This window comes from Salmo salar, chromosome ssa13, assembly GCF_905237065.1.
Source record: "Salmo salar chromosome ssa13, Ssal_v3.1, whole genome shotgun sequence".
NCBI lineage: Eukaryota > Metazoa > Chordata > Actinopteri > Salmoniformes > Salmonidae > Salmo > Salmo salar.
Genome location: NC_059454.1, coordinates 19990614 through 20018025, shown reverse-complemented (window position 1 = coordinate 20018025; position 27412 = coordinate 19990614). Strand labels below are relative to the sequence as shown.

At 43.7% G+C, this 27412-nt stretch overlaps 1 protein-coding gene across 1 annotated transcript in view; it reads right to left on the bottom strand.

Annotated features, from left to right (window-relative positions):
* Positions 1 to 27412, bottom strand: part of LOC123726134 (keratin-associated protein 5-1-like) — a 49515-nt gene that overhangs the window by 19247 nt on the left and 2856 nt on the right. Inside the window, exon 4 of the mRNA XM_045692728.1 lies at positions 4693 to 4795. Coding sequence (XP_045548684.1) covers positions 4693 to 4795 — 103 coding nt within the window. The remainder of the gene's footprint in view (positions 1 to 4692; positions 4796 to 27412) is intronic.

The window sequence follows — 27412 nt, the reverse complement described above, 5'->3', positions numbered from 1 at the left end:
CAAGGTCTTGGAGCTAGAACAAGACAGGAGTGATGGCAGCCACCCAGACAGGAAATCGAAGAGGAGCACACAGGGAGGGAAGAAGAGTGCAATTTCAACATCCAAATTACCTCTGGATGGAAGAGGGAAAATAGAACACCAATAACAGCACCACGGTCTTGGGACGGAGGAGGGGGGGTAAGGGGGGGATGGAGGAGGAGGGGAAGGAGGAGGAGGGGGGAGGAGGGGGGTAAGGGGGGGATGGAGGAGGAGGGGAAGGAGGAGGAGGGGGGAGGAGGAGGGATGAGGAGGGGGGGAAAGGAGGAGGAGGGGGGAGGAGGAGGGATGAGGAGGGGGGAGGAGGAGGAGGGGGGAGGAGGAGGGATGAGGAGGGGGGGAGGAGGGAAAGGAGGAGGAGGGGGGAGGAGGAGGGGGGGAGGAGGGATGAGGAGGAGGGGGGAGGAGGAGGGGGTGGGAGGAGGGATCAGGAGGAGGGGGGCGGAGGAGGGAAAGGAGGAGAAGGAGGAGGAGGGGAAGGAGGAGGAGGGGGGAGGAGGAGGGGGGGGGAGGAGGGATGAGGAGGAGAAGGAGGAGGAGGGGAAACACCCCTCAAACAACAATCACAAAAAATATGAGATTTTTTGTTTTTAATTGCAAAGAAGATACGAATGGATTATTGAAAACAGAATGTCTTCTGTAATGAAACTATGAGGAGTAAATAATAATCAATAATATGTTTTTCAAAGCTATTCATCACATAAAGAATCTCAAAGCGCTTTATTAAAGCAACCCCCCAAAAATACACTACTACCAAAATGGATCATCCACTTGGATGATGCTACAGCAGTTATGAGGTGCCAGAAATCACACCACATTTCTCTCTACGATCCTCATCGCTGCACAGCTCTGCCGTCTTGCTTTCAGGCTTCTCTCCATCTTCAACCTCTGGACACTGGCTGAGTAGTCAAAATGGTGGCTGTGTAAGGACCTACCTGCACAGTGCACACACACAGTGCACAAACACAAATGCACATGAATAGGCATCACCGATTCCGCAGTATAGATTGCATACAAACCTATTCTATGGTGTCTTCACAGAAACTGAGTGCTGATTTAGTGTAGAAGTGGTTTTCCTTTTCACTTAACAAAACGCTTCTTAGTTCTATAACAAGAGTGATGCTCGCTCTCACCACAAAATATTGATTTGATGTTGAAACACATTCTGGAACAGAACTGGAACTGGCTCTTTCTCTCTGTTCTCCCCCTCTTTCTTTCTCCTCTCAGAAAAGAAATGCCATGAAACTGGTTTAGTTTATTTTCTCTCTAAACATACAGTTGAAGTCAGAAGTTTACATACTCCTTAGCTAAATACATTTAAACTCAGTTTTTCACAATTCCTGACATTTAATCCTAGTAAAAATTCCCTGTCTTAGGTCAGTTAGGATCACCACTTTATTTTAAGAATGTAAAATGTCCGAAGAATAGTAGAGAAAATTATTTATTTCAGATTCTATTACTTTCATCACATTCCCAGTGGGTCAGAAGTTTACATACACTCAATTAGTATTTGGTAGCAATGCCTTTAAATTGTTTAACTTGGGTCAAACGTTTCAGGTAGCCTTCCACAAGCTTCCCACAATAAGTTGGTTGATTTTGTCCCATTCCTCCTTACAGAGCTGGTGTAACTGAGTCAGGTTTGTAGGCCTCCTTGCTCGCACACGCTTTTTCAGTTCTGCCCACAAATGTTCTTTGAGATTGAGGTCAGGGCTTTGTGATGGCCACTCCAATACCTTGACTTTGTTGTCCTTAAGCCATCTTGCCACAACTTTGGAAGTATGCTTGGGGTCATTGTCCATTTGGAAGACCCATTTGCGACCAAGCTTTAACTTCCTGACTGATGTCTTGATATGTTGCTTCAATATATCTACATAATGTTCCTTCCTCATGATGCCATTTTGTGAAGTGCACCAGTCCCTCCTGTAGCAAGCACCCCCACAACATGATGCTGCCACCCCCGTGCTTCACGGTTGGGATGGTGTTCTTTGGCTTGCAAGCCTCCCCATTTTTCCTCCAAACATATTGATGGTCATTATGGCCAAACAGTTCTATTTCTGTTTCATCAGACCATTTCTCCAAAATGTATGATTTTTGTCCCCATGTGCAGTTGCAAACGATAGTCTGGCTTTTTTATGGCGGTTTTGGAGCAGTGGCTTTTTCCTTGCTGAGCGGCCTTTCAGGTTGTGTTGATATAGGACTCCTTTTACTGTGGATATAGATACTTTTGTACCTGTTTCCTCCAGTATCTTCACAACGTCCTTTGCTGTTGTTCTGGGATTAATTTGCCATGGCATCGTTTTCTGGAATTTTCCAAGCTGTTTAAAGGCACAGTCAACTTAGTGTATGTAAACTTCCAACCCACTGGAATTAAGATACAGTGAATTATAAGTGAAATAATCTGTCTATAAACAATTGTTGGCTCTGTTGCGGAAAGTCTGATACATGTTTGATAGTGTATTGCTGCTGTATTGTTTGTCCTTCATGTTCTAATACTTTAATGTTATCCCTTCCTTGTGTTTTTTTGCAATAAATAATAAAAAATGAAAAATATTTAATAAAAAAGAATTGTTGGAAAAAGTACTTGTGTCATGCACAAAGTAGATGTCCTAACTGACTTGCCAAAACTATAGTTTGTTAACAAGAAATTTGTGGAGTGGTTAAAAAACTAGTTTTAATGACTCCAAGCTAAGTGTATGTAAACTTCCGACTTCAACTGTATATCAAATAGTATTTTCTCTATTTATTTGGTGTGAAAGTGTCCTCGTTCTATATAATAGTATTATTTCCCAGTGTGATTTGTGTGCGGTAGGTTCCAGGCCCTGCACTAGCACTGCAGTTTGTGACAGATGGTGTGTAAGTCCTCTACAGTGTCTGGCACAGACAGAAGCCTGCTCTCTCTCTCTATCCTACAGCATGCCAACCACTACTACTACTGCATTAGAGCCTGCTAACTCTCCCTCCCTCCCTCCCTCCCTCTCTCTCTCTCTCTCTCTCCCTCCCTCCCTCTCTCTGGAGTGTGGAGTGGTTGAAAAACAAGTTTTAATGACTCCAACCTAAGTGTATGTAAACTTCCAACTTCAACTGTATATGTGGATATGTTGAGAAATTTGAACAAACACAATTTTAGAAAATTCCTCAAATGTACTCAATTTCAAGAACACATGAACTCAACATCTCAGCTTCTGAGGAACAAAATATTCCCTGAGTTCCAGTGAAAATAGTTCTCGCCACCGCTCTCTCTACCCTCTTTCCCAGGACTCCCTCTCTGTTCACCCTCCCCTTCTCTCTCGCTCTGATAATGTCGATCAGTGGTTCCCCAACTGTCGGGTGATAGGGGTCAGCAATTCTATACATTTTGCCATGTCTGTGTATTCAATTGACATTTGCCTGACTTAAACATTACAATCACAAAAAACCTAGCTTAAAAACACGCACCCCCCCATAAATAAAAAATATAACTATAATAATAATAATAGAATAATAGAAGAATGCACAAGGTGAAATTTCTAAATAGGGTAGTGCATCACCAGTTCCCCTTGTCATGCCAGTCATTACGTTCTGTACATTAGATAGATATTTACAACAGAAATGTCCAGATCAACTAGCCCATGTCAGCTAACATTTTTCAGCTAGGTTTTTTTAGCCCATAGATTTTATTGTAATGTTTAAGTCACTCAAATATTACTTGAATATACAGACATGGCAAAATGTATAGAATTGCAGGAAATAAGTTTCAAATCTGCAAAAGGTTCTCTCGGCCAAGAAGGGAGTGAATAGTTTTTGTCATGAACAATGCTTGTGCCCATAGAAAAAGACTTGGCACGCGTGCACGCAGGGGAGGTGCAGGATGTTCCCCATCGCTGGAAGCGGGGCCTGAGTGAAAAAGTTTGGGAGCCCCCTGATGCAGATGACAGTGAGAGTGGTTCATTAGCAGGCCTGGTGTTGCTGTGTTGAATCATTAAGTCCATAAAGCCACTGAGCTGATTGCCTCATCGCACACTAAATAGACTTCCAATCAATTAACACAGCAATTAAAACCTCCAATCTGCTGATACAGGAGAATTCACACACAACTAGACATGTGAATGTATGTCCACACACGCGCACACACCAACAAACAAACACCTGAACAGACAATATTTACGAATGTCTCTCTCAAACAAAATGTATGACAGTGTGATGGGGGAGGACAGGAGGGAGAAGGGCTGATAATGATGTGGAAAGAACCCAGTTTCCTGTGGGAGGAAGGCACGAATGGCATTGTATTGTTGTTCCTATAAACAAGGGAATCACCGCTCTATCATAATCACCCGTTCCCTCATCCCACAGATAAAATAGAGGACGAGAGCACTTGCCACATTTAAACAGTTCTGTTTCACAAAGGCAAACACAAGACTGTACAGAAGAGAACATGGGGTTGAGCTAGGAGGACACATGATGTAGTGTCCGGGCATATCTGTATGGTTAACACACACACATTTCTACAACAAATAAATAAATCTCCTGGGATAAGGGAACAAAGCATACTGAATCTGTGTGTTACACTATACGCTGTGCATGATGAGATGTGTGAGCTGCAGGGTATTACATGTTAAAAGTGTTTTCAAACATGAGTCCCATTTCATAAGGTGTGTCGAACTAAACTCCCACTTCTACACACACACACACACACACACACACACACACACACACACACACACACACACACACACACACACACACACACACACACACATACACACACACACATACACAAACATCATCCACCCAAAAAACACACACCATTTCCTCTTGTTTCCATGGCAACTGGCCTGAGTGTGGTGGGCACGCGAAGCGGTGGCCGGTATCGACTGAGAGGAGGAGCGGTCTGTCACCTTCCTCTGAAAGTGAGAGAGAGAGAGATAGTGAGAGAGGGAGAGAGAAAGAGAGAGAGAGAGATAGACAGGAGGTACAGCGCTATTCTGCACACACACACACACACACTCACACTCACAAACACGCTCACGCACACACACACAAACACACACACATGCACACACTTCCCCCTCACACGTGTCCTCTTTATCCTTTTACAAGAAAGGGTTGAACTGTGGTAAACAAGGATGGACGGGTGAAGGTAATAGAATAGCAACCTGAGGTGAAAGCATATCTGATCATCAGCCCATCAGCATGGAAGACAGTATACACTCAGACCAGACTACACAAGCCCTTTACATCCTCTGTCCCATCTCCTGTCTCAATTTCTTCACACTTCATATATTCCTCTGGCTGTCTTGGTCCTGGGTCAATCCCTGGGAGGCCAACCTGTCCTTGGATGCAGGGCAAGGATAACAGCAGAACACCTTATGACCTTAATTTCACCTGCCTGTTCCTCTCAGCCAGGCAGTATGTGTGTGTCACTGTGTGTATGTGTTTGTCAGTATGTGTTTGTGTATGTGTTTGTGTATGTGTGTGTGTGTGTGTGTGTGTGTGTCTGTGTTTGTCAGTATGTGTGTGTGTGTGTGTGTTTGTCAGTGTGTGTGTGTGTGTTTGTCAGTATGTGTGTGTGTGTGTGTGTTTGTCAGTATGTGTGTGTGTGTGTGTGTGTGTGTGTGTGTGTGTGTGTGTGTGTGTGTGTGTGTGTGTGTGTGTGTGTGTGTGTGTGTGTGTGTGTGTGTGTTAAAGGGGGGGGGAATCAGCAGCTGCTGCTTGGCACGCGCCACACACTCAGACAACCCTGTTCACCCCCAAATCCCCCAGTCTCCCAGACTGGGTTTAGAAGGAGGGGGTAGGGAGAAGAGGGAGGGGTTATGAGAGAGGGATGAAGGGATAAACAGAGGGAGGGGGAGGGAGGGCAGGTGTGGGGAAAACAACCGTCTTTTCCTCATCATTAGATATTACTATGAGTAGGACCAGACAGCACAGCCAGCCCCCTGCAGTGGGGGAAGTTTTCTTATGGAGATGACATGTATTAGTGAGTCAGTTTAAACATGAGCTATCCATCCTAAGATGTCAGTCTGCACCAGCCGGATAGGGGGTTGGGTGTGTGTGTGTGCGTGTGTGTGTATGAGACTATGACGTAGCAGACAGACGTGGCAGACACACCACCTTGCCTTATAAGACACCCGCTGTTGTTGGTGACCCCTGACCTTAACCAACCTTGACCCCAACAGAAGGCAGCTGATTATTCAACAAAGACTGACAACACAGCATGACAGATCCTAACCCCAATCCCTAACCCTAACCCCACTATTTACACCCCCACCCAAGAAACCCCCAAACACAGGCTGCAATATGAACAAACACATTGACACATGAAACGCTACAGTAATCAATCAAAAACAGAAACCCAGCACCATAAAATAATGGATATGCAAACAGAACACCAAAGATTATGTAAATGTCTTTTTTTTAGTTCAGTAATTTTAGAAAAATCATCGCTAGATGTTTGTTCTAGAAATGAATGGGAGATTTTAATATGAGCTCCAGGTATGCTGTGGACTTTAGAGCATATTCCTTCAAATGTCAGTCTCAGAGATTAGAAGCAGAAGAAATGTTCATCTTTCTCAAAACGTAGAATTTCATCCATTTATTCCCCGCTATAGCTTTCTCAATGCATTAGGTACAAATGTGTATTTCTGATTCTGCATTTGTTGTGCAGTGACTGGAAGGATCTCTGTTCAGAGAAGGCTGTTCTCTTTCTCTCCTCAGGTATACAATAATACAAAAAATGCCTTTTATTCTGTTTTACTGAGGCATTTTCAATAGAAAATTCTTGACATGTTCAAATGTTGAATTATCTTTTTATTGTTGTGCTTGTTTTTTTGACAATCTGCTTTGTGACATTTTCCAACTGATATCAAGCATCCAAACATCAATGGTCATTTTTTTCAAATGAGAACTGTTCAGATTGCAGCAAGTTCTCCAGGATTTCCTTCATGTAAATGTTCACATCCTTTTATTATTGCTTTACATTCATATATATATACATTTGAAGTCGGAAGTTTACATACACCTTAGCGTCAGTTAGGATCACCACTTTATGTTAAGAATGTGAAATGTCAGAATAATAGTAGAGAGAATGATTTATTTCAGCTTTTATTTCTTTCATCACATTCCGAGTGGGTCAGAAGTTTACATACAATCAATTAGTATTTGGTAGCATTGCCTTTCAATTGTTTAACTTGAGTCAAATGTTTCGGGTCGCCTTCCACAAGCTTCCCACAATAAGTTGGGTGAATTTTAGCCCATTCCTCCTGCAGAGCTGGTGTAACTGAGTCATGTTTGTAGGCCTCCATGCTCGCACCCGCTTTTTCAGTTCTGCCCACAAATGATCGATAGGATTGAGGTCAGGGCTTTGTGATGGCCACTCCAATACCTTGACTTTTGTTGTCCTTAAGCCATTTTGCCACAACTTTGGAAGTATGCTTGGTGTCATTGTCCATTTGGAAGACCCATTTGCGACCAAGCTTTAACTTCCTGACTGATGTCTTGAGATGTTGCCTCAATATATCCACATAATTTTCCCTCTTCATGATGCCATCTATTTTGTGAGGTGCACCAGTCCCTCCTGCAGCAAAGCACCAGCACAACATGATGCTGCCACCCCGTGCCTCACGGTTGGGATGGTGTTCTTCGGTTTGTAAGCCTAATAACGATGGTCATTATGGCCAAACAGTTCTATTTCTGTTTCATCAGACCAGAGGGCATTTCTCCAAAAAGTACAATCTGTGTCCCCATGTGCAGTTGCAAACCGTAGTCTGGCTTTTTTTATGGTTATTTTGGAGCAGTGGCTTATTCCTTGCTGAGCGGCCTTTCAGGTTATGTCGATATTGGACTCGTTTTACTGTGGATATAGATACTTTTGTACCTGTTTCCTCCAGCATCTTCACAAGGTTCTTTGCTGTTGTTCTGGGATTGATTTGCACTTTTCGCACCAAAGTACATTCATCTCTACGAGACAGAACGCGTCTCCTTCCTGAGCAGTATGACGGCTGCGTGGTCCCATGGTGTTTATACTTGCGTACTATTGTTTGTACAGATGAACGTGGTACCTTCAGGCGTTTGGAAATTGCACCCAAGAATGAACCAGACTCATGGAGGTCCAATTTTTTTCTGAGGTCTTGGCTGATTTCTTTTGATTTTTCCATGATGTCAAGCAAAGAGGCACTGAGTTTGAAGGTAGACCTTGAAATACATCCACAGGTACACCTCCAATTGACTCAAACGATGTCAATTAGCCTATCAGAAGCTTCTAAAGCCATGACATCATTTTCTGGAATTTTCCAAGCTGTTTAAAGGCACAGTCAACTTAGTGTATGTAAACTTCTGAGCCACTGGAATTGTGATAAAGGGAAGTATAAGTGAAATAATCTGTCTGTAAACAATTGTTGGAAAAAGTACTTGTGTCATGCACAAAGTAGATGTCCTAACTGACTTGCCAAAACTATAGTTTGTTAACAAGAAATTTGTGGAGTGGTTGAAAAAACTAGTTTTAATGACTCCAAGCTAAGTGTATGTAAACTTCCGACTTCAACTGTATATCAAATAGTATTTTCTCTATTTATTTGGTGTGAAAGTGTCCTCGTTCTATATAATAGTATTATTTCCCAGTGTGATTTGTGTGCGGTAGGTTCCAGGCCCTGCACTAGCACTGCAGTTTGTGACAGATGGTGTGTAAGTCCTCTACAGTGTCTGGCACAGACAGAAGCCTGCTCTCTCTCTATCCTACAGCATGCCAACCACTACTACTACTGCATTAGAGCCTGCTAACCCTCCCTCCCTCCCTCCCTCCCTCCCTCCCTCTCTCTCCTCTCTCTCCCTCTCTCTGTCCCTCTCTCCCTCCCTCCCTCCCTCCATCTCTCTCTCTCTTCCTCTCTCTCTCTCTCTCCCCCTCTCTCTCTCTCTCTCTCTTTCTCTCTCTCTCCCTCTACCTCTCTCTCCCTCTCTCTCTCCCTCTCTCTTGCTCTCTCTCCCTCTCTCCCCCCTGTCTCCCTCTCTCCCTCTCTCTCTCCCTTTCTCTCTCTCTCTCTCGCTTACTCTCTCTCCCTCTCTCTCAGTCTCCCTCTCCCTCTCTCCCTCTCTCTGTCATTCTGTCCTAGCTCAGAGGGAGAGGGAGAGGGAGAGAGAGAGGGAGAGAGTTAGATAGAGAGAGACAGAGGGACAGAAAGTCAGAGAGAGAGAGAGAGAGAGAGAGAGAGAGAGAGAGAGAGAGAGAGAGAGAGAGAGAGAGAGCGAGAGAGAGAGAGGGTTCTCTGGAGTACATTCCTTCTCTCTGTTCTCTGTTAATCTTACACACATTGGGCTTCAAAGTCATTCTGTAAACTTTCGTATTTCATTGAACATGTGATGGAAATGATAAAAAGGAGGAGAGAGGGAGAAAGAGGGTGCACGAGAGGGTGCACGAGAGAGATGGAGAGAGAGAGATGGGGACAGAGAGAGAGGCGCTTTCACGCTTCTTAAAAACAGTCAGAATATTTCAAATTCATGAAAGTTTTCTTGGAAGAGAAGAAAAACTGATATTTTTCCATTTGATAAAAGCAGAAAATGCAATACCCAGCTGAGAGGCGCAGTACTAGTGAATTCTCTTTGGCAATGCTTTAGTAGCATAAACAGACAACTTCAAAAAGACATGGCAAAACTGATTTGAGTGACACATACCATGGGTGTTTTGTAAATACGTTGGACATTATCCTCTCTTGACATTGACTAGATGGCTCTGTGTGTGTGTGTGTGTGTGTGTGTGTGTGTGTGTGTGCGTGTGTGTGTGTGCATGCCTATATGCATTTTGTCTAACCATATCCTAATATCTACCCATTTAAATATATATATATATACAGTACCAGTCAAAAGTTTGGAAACACCTACTCATTCAAGTGTTTGGAGAAAGACTAAGAAATAACACATATGGAATCATGTAGTAACCAAATAAGTGTTAAACAAATCAAAATATATTTCATATTTGAGATTCTTCAAAGTAGCCACCTTGATGACAGCTTTGCACACTCTTGGCCTTCTCTCAACCAGCTTCATGAAGTAGTCACCTGGAATACATTTCAATTAACAGGTGTGCCTTGTTAAAAATTAATTTGTGGAATTTCTTTCCTTCTTGATGTCTTTGAGCCAATCAGTTGTGTTGTGACAAGGTAGGGGTGGTATACAGAAGATAGCCCTATTTGGTAAAATACTAAGTCCATATTATGGCAAGAACAGCTCAAATAAGCAAAGACAAACAACAGTCCAGCATTACTTTTTGACATGAATGTCAGTCAATGCAGAACATTTCAAGAACTTTGAATGTTTCTTCAAGTGCAGTCGCAAAAATCATCAAACGCTATGATGAAACTGTCTCTCACGAGGACATTAGCAATGGACTTTAGACCGGCGGAAATCTGTCCTTTGGTCTGGTCTAATAAGTCCAAATTTGAGATTTTTGGTTCCATCCGCCGTGTCTTTGTGAGATGCAGAGTAGGTGAACGGATGATCTCTGTATGTGTGGTTCCCACCGTGAAGCATGGAGGAGGTGTGATGATGTGGGGGTGCTTTGCTGGTGACACTGTCTTTGATTTATTTAGAGTTCAAGGCACATTTAAACAGCATGGCTTCCTCAGCATTCTGCAGCAATTTGCCATCCCATATGGTTTGTGCTTAGTGGGACTATAATTTGATTTTCTACAGGACAATGACCCAACACACCTCCAGGCTGTGTAAGGGCTATTTGACCAAGAAGAAGAGTGATGGAGTGTTGCATCAGATGACCTGGCCTCCACAATCACCCCACCTCAACCTAATTGAGATGGTTTGGGATGAGTTGAACCACAGAGTGAAGGAAAAGCAGTACTCAGCATATGTGGGAACTCCTTCAAGACTGTTGGAAAAGCATTCCAGGGGACGCTGGTTGAGAGAATAGCAAGAGTGTGCAAAGATGTCATTTAAAAAAAAGGTTTTACCTTTTTTACCTTTATCTATCTAGGCAAGTCAGTTAAGAACAACTTTTTGTTTACAATGACGGCCTACCCCGGACGACACTGGGCCAATTGTGCGCCGCCCTATGGGACTCCCAATCACGGCTGGATGTGATACAGCCTGAATAATCTAAAATCTAAAATCTATTTTGATTTGTTTAACACTTTTTTGGTTACTACATGACTCCATATGTGTTATTTCATAGTTTTGGTCTCTTCACTAATATTCTACAATGTAAGATAATAGTAAAAATAAAGAAAAACCCTTGAATGAGTAGCTGTGTCCAAACTTTTGACTGGTACTCTATATACTTTTATTTCTACATGGTGGGCCACCATTGAGACCAGGGTCCCATTTTCAAGGGAGCCCTGTGAACATGAACACACTATACATAATATCTATACAATATATACAACAAGATGAATCAAAACATTTCTCTGTGTAACTAGGTGCTACATAAATCCAACGAGACAGACTTTGTTTTAGTCAATCCTCTTACACAGGCTGTTCCTAAAGATAATTAACCCTAGCAGAGAATTTAAAGTGAAAATAAATGACAGCCCACTGGGTTTGGATGGAGGGATGGATGGATGGAGAGAGGGAGGGACAGAGGGAGGGACGGATGGAGGGACGGATGGATGGACGGATGGATGGAGGGAGGGAGGGAGGGAGGGAGGGAGGGAGGGAGGGAGGGAGGGAGGGAGGGAGGGAGGGAGGGAGGGAGGGAGGGAGGGAGGGAGGGAGGGAGGGAGGGAGGGAGGGAGGGAGGGAGGGATGGAGGAATGGATGGATGGATGGATGGATGGATGGATGGATGGAGGAATGGAGGGAGGGAGGGAGACAAAGCCACAGGGTCCCGGCATCGACTCCTTATAACCACATTACAGTGGAAAGAACAAGCAGCAATGAGCAGAACTGTCATTAACCTCTGTAGCTGTAATAAATCAATGCCTGTAGACAGTGCACACTTTGTACATGCAAATTACCACAATTCAGCCCAATCTCCATCTAAAGGCCTTCGCCCGGTCGTCACGATGATAAATCACACCAGGGGGTGGTAGTTGCTGTGAGCGAGGAAGGGGGTAGTTGCTTTGAGACAGACACGCCAACCACAAACTCTTCTAATGCTGGTGGACAGTAGTACATTGTCTCAGCTAAAGGAATGTGGCTGGTGGACAGTAGTACATTGTCTCAGCTAAAGGAATGTGGCTGGAGGACAGTAGTACATTGTCTCAGCTAAAGGAATATGGCTGGTGGACAGTAGCACATTGTCTCAGCTAAAGGAATGTGGCTGGAGGACAGTAGCACATTGTCTCAGCTAAAGCAATATGATTGGTGGACAGTAGCACATTGTCTCAGCTAAAGGAATGTGGCTGGAGGACAGTAGTACATTGTCTCAGCTAAAGCAATGTGATTGGTGGACAGTAGTACATTGTCTCAGCTAAAGGAATGTGGCTGGTGGACAGTAGCACATTGTCTCAGCTAAAGGAATGTGGCTGGAGGACAGTAGTACATTGTCTCAGCTAAAGCAATGTGATTGGTGGACAGTAGTACATTGTCTCAGCTAAAGGAATGTGGCTGGTGGACAGTAGCACATTGTCTCAGCTAAAGGAATGTGGCTGGAGGACAGTAGCACATTGTCTCAGCTAAAGGAATGTGGCTGGAGGACAGTAGTACATTGTCTCAGCTAAAGGAATATGGCTGGTGTACAGTAGCACATTGTCTCAGCTAAAGGAATATGGCTGGTGTACAGTAGCTGGTTAGGTATCACCACATAGTTCATATATTTACATAACATCTAACATCTTATCCACGCTTGATCACTGTCTCAAGGAGCATCACATTCAGAGAAAAAATTTGCTTCTGATAAAGGTTTTTTTTGTTTTATTTTCGGATTCACTAAGCGTACATTTCACTCAGCATGAGGAAGAGAGGATGAATCCAGAGTGAGGATGGTACAGGTTATGCAATGCCAGATCGTTATTCTGCATGGAACGGTTTGGTTGCTTTTTCTATGTAGATGATCAGCTATTTAAAGTAGAAGCAATATGGTTACCAGGCTAAAGCTGTTGAAACTTTAGGCCTATTTCATGTTGTTTTTAGCAGGTGCACCAGGACTCTATCGTCACCATTTTAAAATGTGTGTGTACATGCGTGGGTGTGTGTTCCGCTCTTCCACTTCAACCCAGTCTGTGAGGGATGGACAGATGCTGTGTCCCCGCGGTCAGTCGTAGAAGAGAGGACATATTGTACATCACACAGAAAGGTAACAGATTTAACAGGCCAGCTAGGCCATCTGTTACTCTAGCTCTGCACTGCGTATTCAGACAATAGGGGGGTCAGGACGGCTAGGCCTCCACCAGTCCAGACCCAGGCCTGCTATTGTCCTCCTGGCCTCTGGGTAAACACTGACCCTTATCACCACCACCACCACACAACCGATTGCCTGCCGCTAGCATAATGCCTGGCCAAGCAGAGGATAGTTTAAAACCACAGAACACATGGTTCCTGCTGCAACTAGCTGCAACTAACGTAACATGTCAAAGTTGTTGCAAACGTCAAATTTCAAAGTGTTTAAGGATAAGTTTAGGCATTAACTCTTCATTTTCAGGGTTAGGATTAAGAAACTCCCAAATCTTAAGGTTAGGCATTAACTCTGAATGGTTGAGGGTTAAGGTTTGGGATAGGCTTAAAATAAATATCTCAAAAACAACTTTCTATCGCTGGATTCAAACTTGCAACTTTTGGAATCAGAGGCAGATGTGAAACGTACTTGAAGGTGACAGCGCTCACTGTTGCCCTAGTGGCCTGTTTCCACGGCATCTCCCGACGTCCTCAGACATGGATGGACGTTGAACACTGACTTGTATCCCGGGTGACCTGGCTGTCCTGGTCACGCATGGAAATGGTAAAAATATATCCCAAAAGGGAAAATATTTTCCTCTCCTTTCTTTTGCCAGCTTTAAGTGTTGTTTTCTTTCATAGACTCCTTCCAACACACACTTTGTAGACACACACACACGCATCGATAAGCTCCATCAGAGCTTAGGGAGAGGGTTGATGCCAATCAAAGCAGTAGTTAAGGACCTCTCAATGCTTAGTCAGGACCTATGTCTTCATCCTCTACCCCCTCCCCATCCCCAAGTAATCATCCTCCCAAACATCTCCACAAAAACACCACCCCCTCCAGTCCTTCCATCTCTTCCCACACCTCTTCTTCAGAGGAGAGATAGAGAGAAAAAGCAGGAGGATATAGAGGGATAGAGGAAAGGATTTTGCAATATGTGTGGTATGTTTATCCTTCAATGATCAAGTATTGTATCAGTGTCTGCATTTATATTGCATACAGTCGTGGCCAATAGTTTTGAGAATGACACAAATATTAATTTCCACAAAGTTTGCTGCTTCATTGTCTTTAGATATTTTTGTCAGGTGTTACTATGGAATACTGAAGTATAAATACAAGCATTTCATAAGTGTCAAAGGCTTTTATTGACAATTACATGAAGTTGATGCAAAGAGTCAATATTTGCAGTGTTGACCCTTCTTTTTCAAGACCTCTGCAATCCTCCCTGGCATGCTCTCAATTAACTTCTGGGTCACATCCTGACTGATGGCAGCCCATTCCTGCATAATCAATGCTTGGAGTTTGTCAGAATTTGTGGGTTTTTGTTTGTCCACCCACCTCTTGAGGATTGACCACAAGTTCTCAATGGGATTAAGCTCTGGGAAGTTTCCTGGCCATGGACCCAAAATATCAATGTTTTGTTCCCTGAGACACTTAGTTATCACTTTTGCCTTATGGCAAGGTGCTCCATCATGCTGGAAAATGCATTGTTCGTCACCAAACTGTTCCTGGATGGTTGGGAGAAGTTGCTCTCGGAGGATGTGTTGGTACCATTCTTTATTCATGACTGTGTTCTTAGGCAAAATTGTGAGTGAGCCCTCTCCCTTGGCTGAGAAGCAACCACACATATGAATGGTCTCAGGATGCTTTACTGTTGGTATGACACAGGACTGATGGTAGCACTCACCTTGTCTTCTCCGGACAAGCTTTTTTCCGGATGCCCCAAACAATCGGAAAGGGGATTCATCAGAGAAAATTACTTTACCCCAGTCCTCAGCAGTCCAATCACTGTACCTTTTGCAGAATATCAGTCTGCCCCTGATGTTTTTCCTAGAGAGAAGTGGCTTCTTTGCTGCCCTTCTTGACACCAGGCCATCCTCCAAAAGTCTTCGCCTCACCTGCCTACTGCCATTCCTGAGCAAGCTCTGTACTGGTGGTGCCCCGATCCCGCAGCTGAATCAACTTTAGGAGACGGTCCTGGCGCTTGCTGGACTTTCTTGGGCGCCCTGAAACCTTCTTCACAACAATTGAACCGCTCTCCTTGAAGTTCTTGATGATCCGATAAATGGTTGATTTAGGTGCAATCTTACTGGCAGCAATATCCTTGCCTGTGAAGCCCTTTTTGTGCAAAACAATGATGACGTCACGTGTTTCCTTGCAGTTAACCATGATTGACAGAGGAAGAACAATGATTCCAAGCACCACCCTCCTTTTGAAGCTTCCAGTCTGTTATTCAAACTCAATCAGCATGACAGAGTGATCTCCAGCCTTGTCGTCGTCAACACTCACACCTGTGTTACCGAGAGAATCACTGACATGATGTCAGCTGGTCCTTTTGTGGCAGGGCTGAAATGCAGTGGAAATGTTTTGGGGGGATTCAGTTCATTTGCATGGCAAAGAGGGACTTTGCAATCAATTTCAATTCATCTGATCACTCTTCATAACATTCTGGAGTATATGCAAATTGCCATCAAACAAACTGAGGCAGCAGACTTTGTGAAAATTAATATTTGTGTCATTCTCAAAACTTCTGGCCATGACTGTACATGTTCACTGTTATCATGTGTTTTCATTTCTGGCTGTGTGTTTGTGTGATGTAGTGGGTATATATATGAATATTATAAGTGTGTGCAGTCATTCACATTTAAGCAAACGTTTTTACCAGAGCAGCTTACAGGAGCAATTAGTGTTAAGTGCCTTGCGCAAGGGAACATCGGCAGATTTTTCGCCTAGTCGGCTCAGGGATTTGAACTAGCGACCTTTCAGTTACTGGCCCAACGCTCTTAACCACTAGGCTACCTGCCACCCTTCTTATATATGTATGCGTGTGTATGTGTGTATGCATGCCTGCAATGTGTATGTATGTGAATCAGTACGTGCGGATGTGTGTTTCTTTCTGTAAATCTGCATGCTCTGACCCCTCTAAACCTCTTTATTGGACAGTAGCACGGACCAATCAGAGTTTGTGTGTCAGATTACCACTGTTAATCTGTGTGTAATCCCTGAGCTGCCCCACTGTGGTTAGATACAAGCGTTTGGAAGACACACACACACACTCCGTTGTTAGTGTGTTTGTAATCCCTGAGCAAGTCCACTGTGGCTAGATATCACAGATTGGGAGGCCTTGTCTACATTAACCTCAAATCCAAATCCAAAGACATCCAGGGGATAATAGTGAAGGAGATAACCTCATTCAATTGCCTACTGTCCCTGGGTGCAGATGGAGAAGGCCCCCAAGCCTCTGTGACCTCTTAAAGGTTTAGCTAGTAGGACAGATGGGAAAGGCCCCCAAGCCTCTGTGACCTCTTAAAGGTTTAGCTAGTAGCACACATGGGGAAGGTCTCCAAGCCTCTGTGGTCTCTCAAAGGGCTCGTAGTTAGTAGGACAGATGGAGAAGGTCCCCAAGCCTCTGTGGCCTCTTAAAGGTTTAGCTAGCAGGACAGATGACGAAGGTCTCCAAGCTTCTGTGGCCTCTTAAAGGGCTATTAGTTAGTAGGATAGATGAGGAAGGTCCCCAAGCCTCTGTGGCCTCTCAAATGGCTATTAGCTAGTAGGACAGATGAGGAAGGTCCCCAAGCTTCTGTGGCCTCTCAAATGGCTATTAGTTAGTAGGACAGATGAGGAAGGTCCCCAAGCCTCTGTGGCCTCTCAAATGGCTATTCGCTAGTAGGATACATGAGGAAGGTCCCCAAGCCTCTGTGACCTCTTAAAGGTTTAGCTAGTAGGACAGATTGGGAAGGTCTCCAAGCCTCTGTGGCCTCTCAAGGGGCTATTAGCTAGTAGGACAGATGCCCTGCTTATGAAACTGAAATAAATACTGACTGGTAAATGTTCATTGTTTTCACTTAACATATACTGTATATTTTTTATTAACTTTTCTTTAATCAGTTGAGTCCAGGGTCTCATTTTCAATGGTGCCCTGAGACCATAAAGTCAAAGATTACATTAGAACGTCACTAACATGACAGCCATTATAAACATGTTATTAAATCAACCAGTCAAAACAATTGCACACCTCTGGGTTTTAAAATGCCTTACTGACCAAAAAAACGAAATAACATGTTTATAATAGATTCTATGATAAAGGCGTATTATTTTCTCTTGAAGAAAAAAGTGTCTCGCTGATAAAGGCATAACACAGAGCCTCCTCCAGGTGTGGCAGATGCCCAGCTGTAGGGGTGGGATTGTGGTGTTTGGGGGACAGGGGTTGAGATGCATGGGGAGGTGACAATGAAATGGACAGTGAGGCATTGGAGGTCAGGGGTTAACACCTAGCTCGATCTCTTCCACACTGACAGGGACCATAGGGGGTCCTTCAATTCAGAACTGGGGGTTTCCAATCAGAAAGATTGGTGTAAGGGCCCACCAACACCGTGCTGGCTCCTGGTGGGCCGACTGGGAGCCTTTAAGAAAACAGACTTAAATAACCCTAAGAGCCTCGATTCCCTCCCTCCCTCCCGCCCTCCCTCTCTATCTCTCTCCATTGTCCACTTCTCTCCCTCTCTTTCCACCTCTCCTTATTCTTTAATGGACTATGCATGTACCTACTCCCACAAATTACTTCATGGCGTGGTCCTTTCATTTTATAGGTGTCATACCTTACTCTGTGTGTGTGTGCTGAGTAAATGTGCTGATGAAAAATGCTGCTTCCCTCAACACATCTCCTTGACTCCATGTCTCTGTTGTTTTGGGCATGTCAACATATTCTAATCTAGAACACTCAGAATCAACACATTCTGGAACACACAGCGAAGTAACATTGCAGATCTTTATTTTCAATTTTTAACAAGAGCTCTTTTAACCTATATAAAAATGCATGAAGTTTAAATAAAGAGAAGACAAAAGGTCATTCCTGCTCTCTCTGCAGAGGTTTGGCTTATATAACAAGTCCCTGGATACAGAGACTGGAAAGGGAGGAGGAAAAAACAAAAATATACTGCAGCTGACAACCCTGAGAGCAGACACATCAGAAGAGAAGAAAAGATAGAGAGGAGAGAGAGAGAAAGAGGAGAGAGAGAGAGAGAGAGAGAGAGAGAGACAGAGAGAGAGAGAGAGAGAGAGAGAGAGAGAAGGAGATAGGGGAGAGAGAGAGAGAGAGAGAGAGAGAGAGAGAGAGAGAGAGAGAGAGAGAGAGAGAGAGAGAGGGAGAGAGAGAGAGAGAGATAGGGAGAGAGAGAGAAAGAGAGAAAGAGAGAGAGAGAGAGAGAGAGAGAGAGAGAGAGAGAGGGAGATAGGGAGAGAGAGAGAGAGAGAGAGAGAGAGAAGGAGATAGAGAGAGAGAGAGAAAGAGAGAGAGAGGGAGATAGGGGGAGAGAGAGAGAGAGAGAGAGAGAGAGAGAGAGAGAGAGAGAGGGAGATAGGGGGAGAGAGAGAAAGAGAGAGGGAGATAGGGGGAGAGAGAGAGAGAGAGAGAGAAGGAGATAGGGGGAGAGAGAGAGAGAGAGAGAGAGAGAGAGAGAGAGAGAGAGAGAGAGAGAGGGAGATAGGGGAGAGAGCGAAGAGAGAGAGAGAGAGAGAGAGAGGGAGATAGGGGGAGAGAGGGGGAGAGAGAGAGAGAGAGAGAGAGAGAGAGAGAGAGAGAGAGAGAGAGAGAGAGAGAGAGGGAGATAGAGAGAGAGAAAGAGAGAGAGGGAGTGAGGGAGCGAGGGAGAGAGGGAGATAGGGGGAGAGAGAGAGGGAGAGGGAGAGAGGGAGATACTGAAGGAGAGACAGTTGAGCTGCAAAGAGACTCCTCATCACCTATTAAATCCTATTACTGGAGGTCAGGGGAGATTTGCTGCTGCTCTCCCCAGGTAAAGAGCTCATCTGAGCTGGATGAGCTGCTAGGATTACCCCTGGACGCTGGAGCAGGCCCAGGCCTACTCTCCCCTTTCAGCACTGCAGCCTAGGGTTGCAAAATTCCAGGTTGGATCTATTTATTGAAAGTTCCTTACATTTTGCAAACCTACTCCTAACACACTCACTGAAAACCCTACTCCTAACACACTCACTGACAACCCTACTCCTAACACACTCAATGAAAACCCTACTCCTAACACACTCACTGACAACCCTAGGCCCAACACACTCACTGAAAACCCTACTCCTAACACACTCACTGACAACCCTACTCCTAACACACTCAATGAAAACCCTACTCCTAACACACTCACTGACAACCCTACTCCTAACACACTCACTGACAACCCTACTCCCAAAACACTCACTGACAACCCTACTCCTAACACACTCACTGACAACCCTACTCCCAAAACACTCACTGACAACCCTACTCCTAACACACTCACTGAAAACCCTACTCCTAACACACTCACTGACAACCCTACTCCTAACAAACTCACTGACAACCCTACTCCCAAAACACTCACTGACAACCCTACTCCTAAAACACTCACTGACAACCCTACTCCTAACACACTCACTGACAACCCTACTCCCAAAACACTCACTAACAACCCTACTCCTAACACACTCACTAACAACCCTACTCCTAACACACTCACTAACAACCCTACTCCTAACACACTCACTAACAACCCTACTCCTAACATACTCACTAACAACCCTACTCCTAACACACTCACTGACAACCCTACTCCTAACACACTCACTAACAACCCTACTCCCAAAACACTCACTAACAACCCTACTCCTAACACACTCACTGAAAACCCTACTCCTAACACACTCACTGACAACCCTACTCCTAACACACTCACTGAAAACCCTACTCCTAACACACTCACTGACAACCCTACTCCCAACACACTCACTAACAACCCTACTCCCAACACACTCACTGACAACCCTACTCCTAACACACTCACTGACAACCCTACTCCTAACACACTCACTGACAACCCTACTCCTAACACACTCACTAACAACCCTACTCCTAACACACTCACTGACAACCCTACTCCTAACACACTCACTGACAACCCTACTCCTAACACACTCACTAACAACCCTACTCCTAACACACTCACTGACAACCCTACTCCTAACACACTCACTGACAACCCTACTCCCTAAACAGCCGCTAACAACCCTACTCCCAAAGCACTCACTAACAACCCTACTCCCAAAACACTCACTAACAACCCTACTCCCAAAGCACTCACTAACAACCCTACTCCCAAAACACTCACTAACAACCCTACTCCCAAAACACTCACTAACAACCCTACTCCTAACACACTCACTGACAACCCTACTCATAACACACTCACTGACAACCCTACTCCCAACACACTCACTAACAACCCTACTCCCAACACACTCACTGACAACCCTACTCCTAACACACTCACTGACAACCCTACTCCTAACACACTCACTGAAAACCCTACTCCTAACACACTCACTGACAACCCTACTCCTAACACACTCACTGACAACCCTACTCCTAACACACTCACTGACAACCCTACTCATAACACACTCACTAACGACCCTACTCCTAACACACTCACTAACAACCCTACTCCCAACACACTCACTGACAACCCTACTCCTAACACACTCACTAACAACCCTACTCCTAACACACTCACTGACAACCCTACTCATAACACACTCACTAACGACCCTACTCCTAACACTCTCACTAACAACCCTACTCCCAACACACTCACTGACAACCCTACTCCTAACACACTCACTAACAACCCGACTCCCATCACACTCACTAACAACCCTACTCCTAACACACTCACTAACAACCTTACTCCCAACACACTCACTGACAACCCTACTCCCAACACACTCACTAACAACCCTACTCCTAACACACTTACTGACAACCCTACTCCCTAAACAGCCGCTAACAACCCTACTCCCAAAACACTCACTAACAACCTTACTCCCAAAACACTCACTAACAACCCTACTCCCAAAACACTCACTGACAACCCTACTCCTAACACACTCACTAACAACCCTACTCCCAACACACTCACTAACAACCCTACTCCCAAAACACTCACTAACAACCCTACTCCCAACACACTCACTAACAACCCTACTCCTAACACACTCACTGACAACCCTACTCCTAACATACTCACTGACAACCCTACTCATAACACACTTACTGACAACCCTACTCCAAAAGCACTCACTAACAACCCTACTCCCAAAACACTCACTAACAACCCTACTCCTATAACACATTCACTGACAACCCTACTCCCAACACACTCACTGACAACCCTACTCCTAACACACTCACTAACAACCCTACTCCTATAACACATTCACTGACAACCCTACTCCCAACACACTCACTGACAACCCTACTCCTAACACACTCACTGACAACCCTACTCCTAACACACTCACTGACAACCCTACTCATAACACACTTACTGACAACCCTACTCCCAAAGCACTCACTAACAACCCTACTCCCAAAACACTCACTAACAACCCTACTCCTATAACACATTCACTGACAACCCTACTCCCAACACACTCACTGACAACCCTACTCCTAACACACTCACTAACAACCCTACTCCTATAACACATTCACTGACAACCCTACTCCCAACACACTCACTGACAACCCTACTCCTAACACACTCACTGACAACCCTACTCCTAACACACTCACTGACAACCCTACTCCTAACACACTCACTGACAACCCTACTCCTAACACACTCACTGACAACCCTACTCATAACACACTTACTGACAACCCTACTCCCTAAACAGTCGCTAACAACCCTACTCCCAAAGCACTCACTAACAACCCTACTCCCAAAACACTCACTAACAACCCTACTCCTATAACACATTCACTGACAACCCTACTCCTAACACACTCACTGACATTACAAATACAGCTCTGGACCACCCTCCTTTCCCCCCACTCCTCCTCCCTCTCTCTCTCTCTCTCTCACTCTGACTCCTTTTCCCTTTCCCTCTCAAACTCCTCTCCCTCTCAAACTTACCCGTCTTTACTCTCAGCTCTAAAGTGGCAAACCTGTTGTAGTCTGAGTTATGACTGCTCCAATATAATTAATGAATAAACATGAGCTCTTAAGTCATTCACAATGCACACACGAGTGCACACAGACACACACACTTCTGAATGAAGGATCCCTTTAAAACTCTGTGTTTGTTGTCTATCCTCTCTTTAACAAGGAAGGACAGATTAGTTTACTTCTATTGTCTTTGCCTCAGTCTGGACCTAGGCTGGAAAGAGGTCTCCCAAAGGTTTCAGCATGCTTCGGTTCGACAGTTTTCTGTTTTCTCAATGACATTCAATTCAGTATTGAAAAAAGGCACAAGTTTACATTTTTTCCATCTGAGTGAGTCTGACCACAGGTCAGAGATCACTATGATGACACACCAGATTAGTTTGATGGATCCTTTTTATCTTCTTCTAATGCCTCTTAAGGGGAAAGTAATCCAAAAGAAACTGAAAGCCATCTGATTACGCTACTGAGTTCGGGCAATCCAAAAGTTACATTACTGATTAGAATTTTAAACAGGTAAGTAGTAACTGTAACGGATTACATTTAGAAAGTGTGTGTGTGTCCAGTGAGTCTTTGATTAGTATTCTGTGGCCATGAAGCTGTACTGACAGATGGGGCCTCAGAGAGCAGCAAAGACATGAATACTTTAGTATAAGGCAGCATGTAGCTACTCACCAGTCTGACTAGACATGACAGAACAAACCCAGCACTGGACAGGAAAGAGAGAGAGGGTGAGAGGGAGAGAAAGAGAGGATTATAGATAGATTGATAAATAGAGAGAGAGAGAGAGAGAGGGAGAGAGAGAGGGAGAGAGAATGAAAGAGCGAGAGAGAAAGAGAGAGATAATTAAAATAACACAAACATACACGTACAGTTCCTTCAGAAAGTATTCATGCCCCTTGACTTATTCCACATTTTGTTGTGTCACAGCCTGAATTGAAATGGATTAAATTGATTTTTTTCTCACCCATCTACACACAATACCCTATAATAACAAAGTGGAAATATGTTTTTGGAAATGTTAGCAAATTTAGAGAAATATCTTATTTATATATGTATTCACACCACTAAGTCAATACTTTGTAGAAGCACCTTTAGCAGCGATTACAGCTGTGAGTCTCTAAGACCTTTCCACACATGAATTGTGCAACATTTGCCCATCATTATTTTCAAAATTGTTGGTCATTTCTAGAAAACCATTTTCAAGTCTTGCCATAGATTTTCAAGTAGATTTAAGTCAAAACTGAAACTTGGCCACTCAGGAACATTCACTGTCTTCTTGGTAAGAAACTCCAGTGTAGATTTGTCCTTGTATTTTAGGTTATTGTCCTGCTGAAAGGTGAATTCATCTCCCAGTGTCTGGTGGAAAGCAGACTGAACCAGGTTTTCCTCTAGGATTTTGCCTGTGCTTAGCTCCATTCCATAAAATGTTTTATCATGAAAAACCCCCCAGTTCTTAATGATTACAAGCATACTGATAACATGATGCAGCCACCACTATGCTTGAAAATATGGAGAGTGGTACTCAGAAATGTGTTGTATTGGATTTGCCCCAAACATAACACTTTGTATTCAGGACAAACAGTTAATTGCTTTGCCACATTTTTTTGCAGTATTGCTTTAGTGCCTTGTTGCAAACAGAATTCATGTTTTGAAAAATCTTTTCACTCTGTCAATTAGATTAGTACTGTGGAGTAACTACAATGTTGTTGATCCATCCTCAGTGTTCTCCTATCACAGCCATTAAACTCTGGAACTGTTTTAAAGTCACTGTTGGCCTCTTGGTGAAAATCCCTGAGCGGGTTCCTTCCTCTCTGACAACTGAATAGGAAGGACACCTGTATCTTTGTATTGACTGGCTGTATTGATACACCATCCAAAGTGTAATTAATAACATCACCATGCTCAAAGGGATATTCAATGTCTGCTTTTTGTATTTTTACCCATCTACCAATAGGTGCTCTTCATTGTGAAGCATTGAAGAACACCCTCATGTTAAACACTCACTATTATTGCACACAGAGTGAGTCCATGCAACTTATTATTGTCACGTCCTGACCAGTATAAGGGTTTATTTGTTATTGTAGTTTGGTCAGGACGTGGCAGGGGGTATTTGTTTAGAGTGTTTTGGGGTTTGTTGCGCTGTGTGTTTATGTAGAGGGGTGTTTGTTTAGAGTGTTCCGGGGTTTTTGGTTATTGTTCTGGTTTTGTATTTCTATGATTTTCTAGGTTGTGTATTTCTTTGTTGGCCTGGTATGGCTCTCAATCAGGAACAGCTGTACATCGTTGTTGCTGATTGGGAGTCATACTTAGGTAGCCCTTTTTTCACCTGTGGTTTGTGGGAAGTTGTTTTTGCATAGCTGTGTGTAGCCTGCATTACCGTTAGTTCGTTTTCTTGTTTTGTTTTTTCAGTGTTCTAATAAACGTTAAAATGAGCACTCAACCCGCTGCGCCTTGGTCCATTACATACGACGACCGTTACAATTATGTGACTTGTTAAGCACATTTTTACTCCTGAACTTATTTGGGCTTGGCATAACAAAGGGGTTGAACACTTATTGACTCAAAAGAAAGCTTTTAATTTTAAATGAATTTGTAAAACTTTTGAAAATCATAATTTCACTTTGATATTATGGGGTATTGTGTGTATGCCAGTGACAAAACATCTCAATTTAGTCCATTTTAAAATCAGGCTGTAACACAACACATGTGGAAAAATGACTTAAATGTAAATGTAAATGAAAAAGTGAATACTTTCAGAAGGCACTGTACATCCTTTGAAATGCATTGCAAAATCTGTCATATTGTGTCCAGCATTTTAGGGCTGGGGTCAATTTAATATTAACCCAGTTAATTCAAAAGATTTTATTTTATAGTAATTGTTTTAAATAATATATGTATTATTATTATTATTTATTTAATTTGATTCTAATTGAAAAGAAAAACAATTTTCTATGACAATTTTTCAATTTGTGAATTGGAATTCATCTTACATTTTTAGGTTATTGATTCCATTCTCAAGCTATGGCTTCATGCTTTCGTCCTGCAACTATACTATCAATTGAATGTGAAATGATACAAAAATCTAGCCTGTGCAACCTCTATCATACCATCAGCTGTATGTCTCTGAGTCTGCGTTATCGCTCTGTAGCCCAATCCAGTAGTGATGCGTGAGTGACTGCATTCATATGGCTGCAAAATAAATGTCATCACACCTCTCATATATTTGGTTTTCTGAGGAGACTGGAAACAGGCTTAGCTGTCAACTGGACATGGCCACACAGCAGAAAAGCACAGAGGGAGAATACAGTATATATCAGAGAATTTCATTTTAAAGTGAGGAAAATAACCCTGAAAAATGATTTTCTACTTTTAGCGAAAGATGGACTGTCACATCCGAGAGAAAGTATCTGTGTCATTACACATACATACATACGCATGCACGCAAGCAAGCACACACACACACACACACACACACACACACACACACACAGTCTTCTACAATTAACCTTGTGGGGACACACAATTCAGTACCATTGAAAATCTGATTTTCCCTAACCCCTAACCCTAACCCTAACCCTAACCTTAACCTTAATCCTAACCCTAACCCAAAAACCTAACCTTAACCCTAACCCTAAACCTAACTCTAGCTCCTAACCCTAACATTAAAACTAACCCTAGCTCCTAACCCTAACCCTAAAGCTAATTCTAACCATAACACTAATTCTAACCTTAACCCTAAACCCCCTAGAAATAGCATTTGACCTTGAAGGGACCAACAAAATGTCCCCAGTTGGTCCAAATTTTGTTTGTTTACTATTCTTGTGGGGACTGATGGTACCCACAAGTATAGTTAAACACGTCCACACACACACAAACACACAAACAAATCTAAGGGAATGTTCAATTCTGTCTCTCTCTGCCTGTGGAGAGCATTGGCCAGGACTCAGGGAGAAGATAGGGGTTGCTAGGCAATGGGTTGTGGTTGCCATGGTGAATTTAAGTGGAACAGCTGGTCCAATCAGCATAAAGTGCGGGTAGGCGGGGGCTGAGCCAGCCAGGCTCATGCCAACACACACAGAAAGGAGAGAGACTCTGCTAACTGAGACTTGCAGGATGGGGGGATGACAGAAAGGAGAGTAGAGGAGAGGAGAGGAGAGGAGAGGAGAGGAGAGGAGAGGAGAGGAGAGGAGAGGAGAGGAGAGGAGAGGAGAGGAGGAGAGGAGAGGAGAGGAGGAGAGGAGAGGAGAGGAGAGGAGAGGAGAGGAGAGGAGAGGAGAGGAGAGGAGAGGAGAGGAGAGGAGAGGAGAGGAGAGAGTTAATGACAAGAGAGAACATATTACTAAAAAGAAGCCAGGCTATGTAGGAAACAAGATCTGAGGCATGGTGAGGGGAGGACAAAATAATATATATATGAGAGAAAGCTTGAGAGAGACAGAGACAGAGAAGGATAAGATAGGACATGATAGGAAAGGTCAGTGGAATAGAGGAGGGTAGAGGAAAATAGAAAAGGAGGGAGTGGATGAAAACAGGAAAAAGCGCATGCATATGGGTCTTTCTGTCCATCAGTCTACTGTTACACCCTTTAGATCCTGGGTTTTCTCGAATAATCAAGAGCACCACACCTGAGGAGAAACAGATTAATAAATACATTCATTAATTCCATGTTAAGCAACATGAACATTATTTTATTTCATCTTCATACATAGAATGGATGTTCTGATGTGACTAGTGGGTTTGCAGACTGCAGAGACAGAATCTACAGTACATTGTTCCCATTTTCTATATTGAGTGGGGGAGATAGGAGATGGGTGAGGAGTGCATGGAGGGATGGAGGAGGAAGGGGCGAGGGCCAATGGGTGCATGCATAGGGGCAGGGAAGAGAGAGGACGACAGGGTAATGTTTTGGCAGATTTGGCTAGCTGAGCCTGAGGGGTTGGTTCATTTAATCGGACAGGCCCTGCACACACAGGCACTTTCCTGTACTCCCTTCCATGTGTTGGCTGCAAGCAGGACCATAGAAATGAAATATATTCAGTATTATTCAGAATATGATGTTCTATTCAACTGTTTCACAACACATTTCCCTCCACACTTG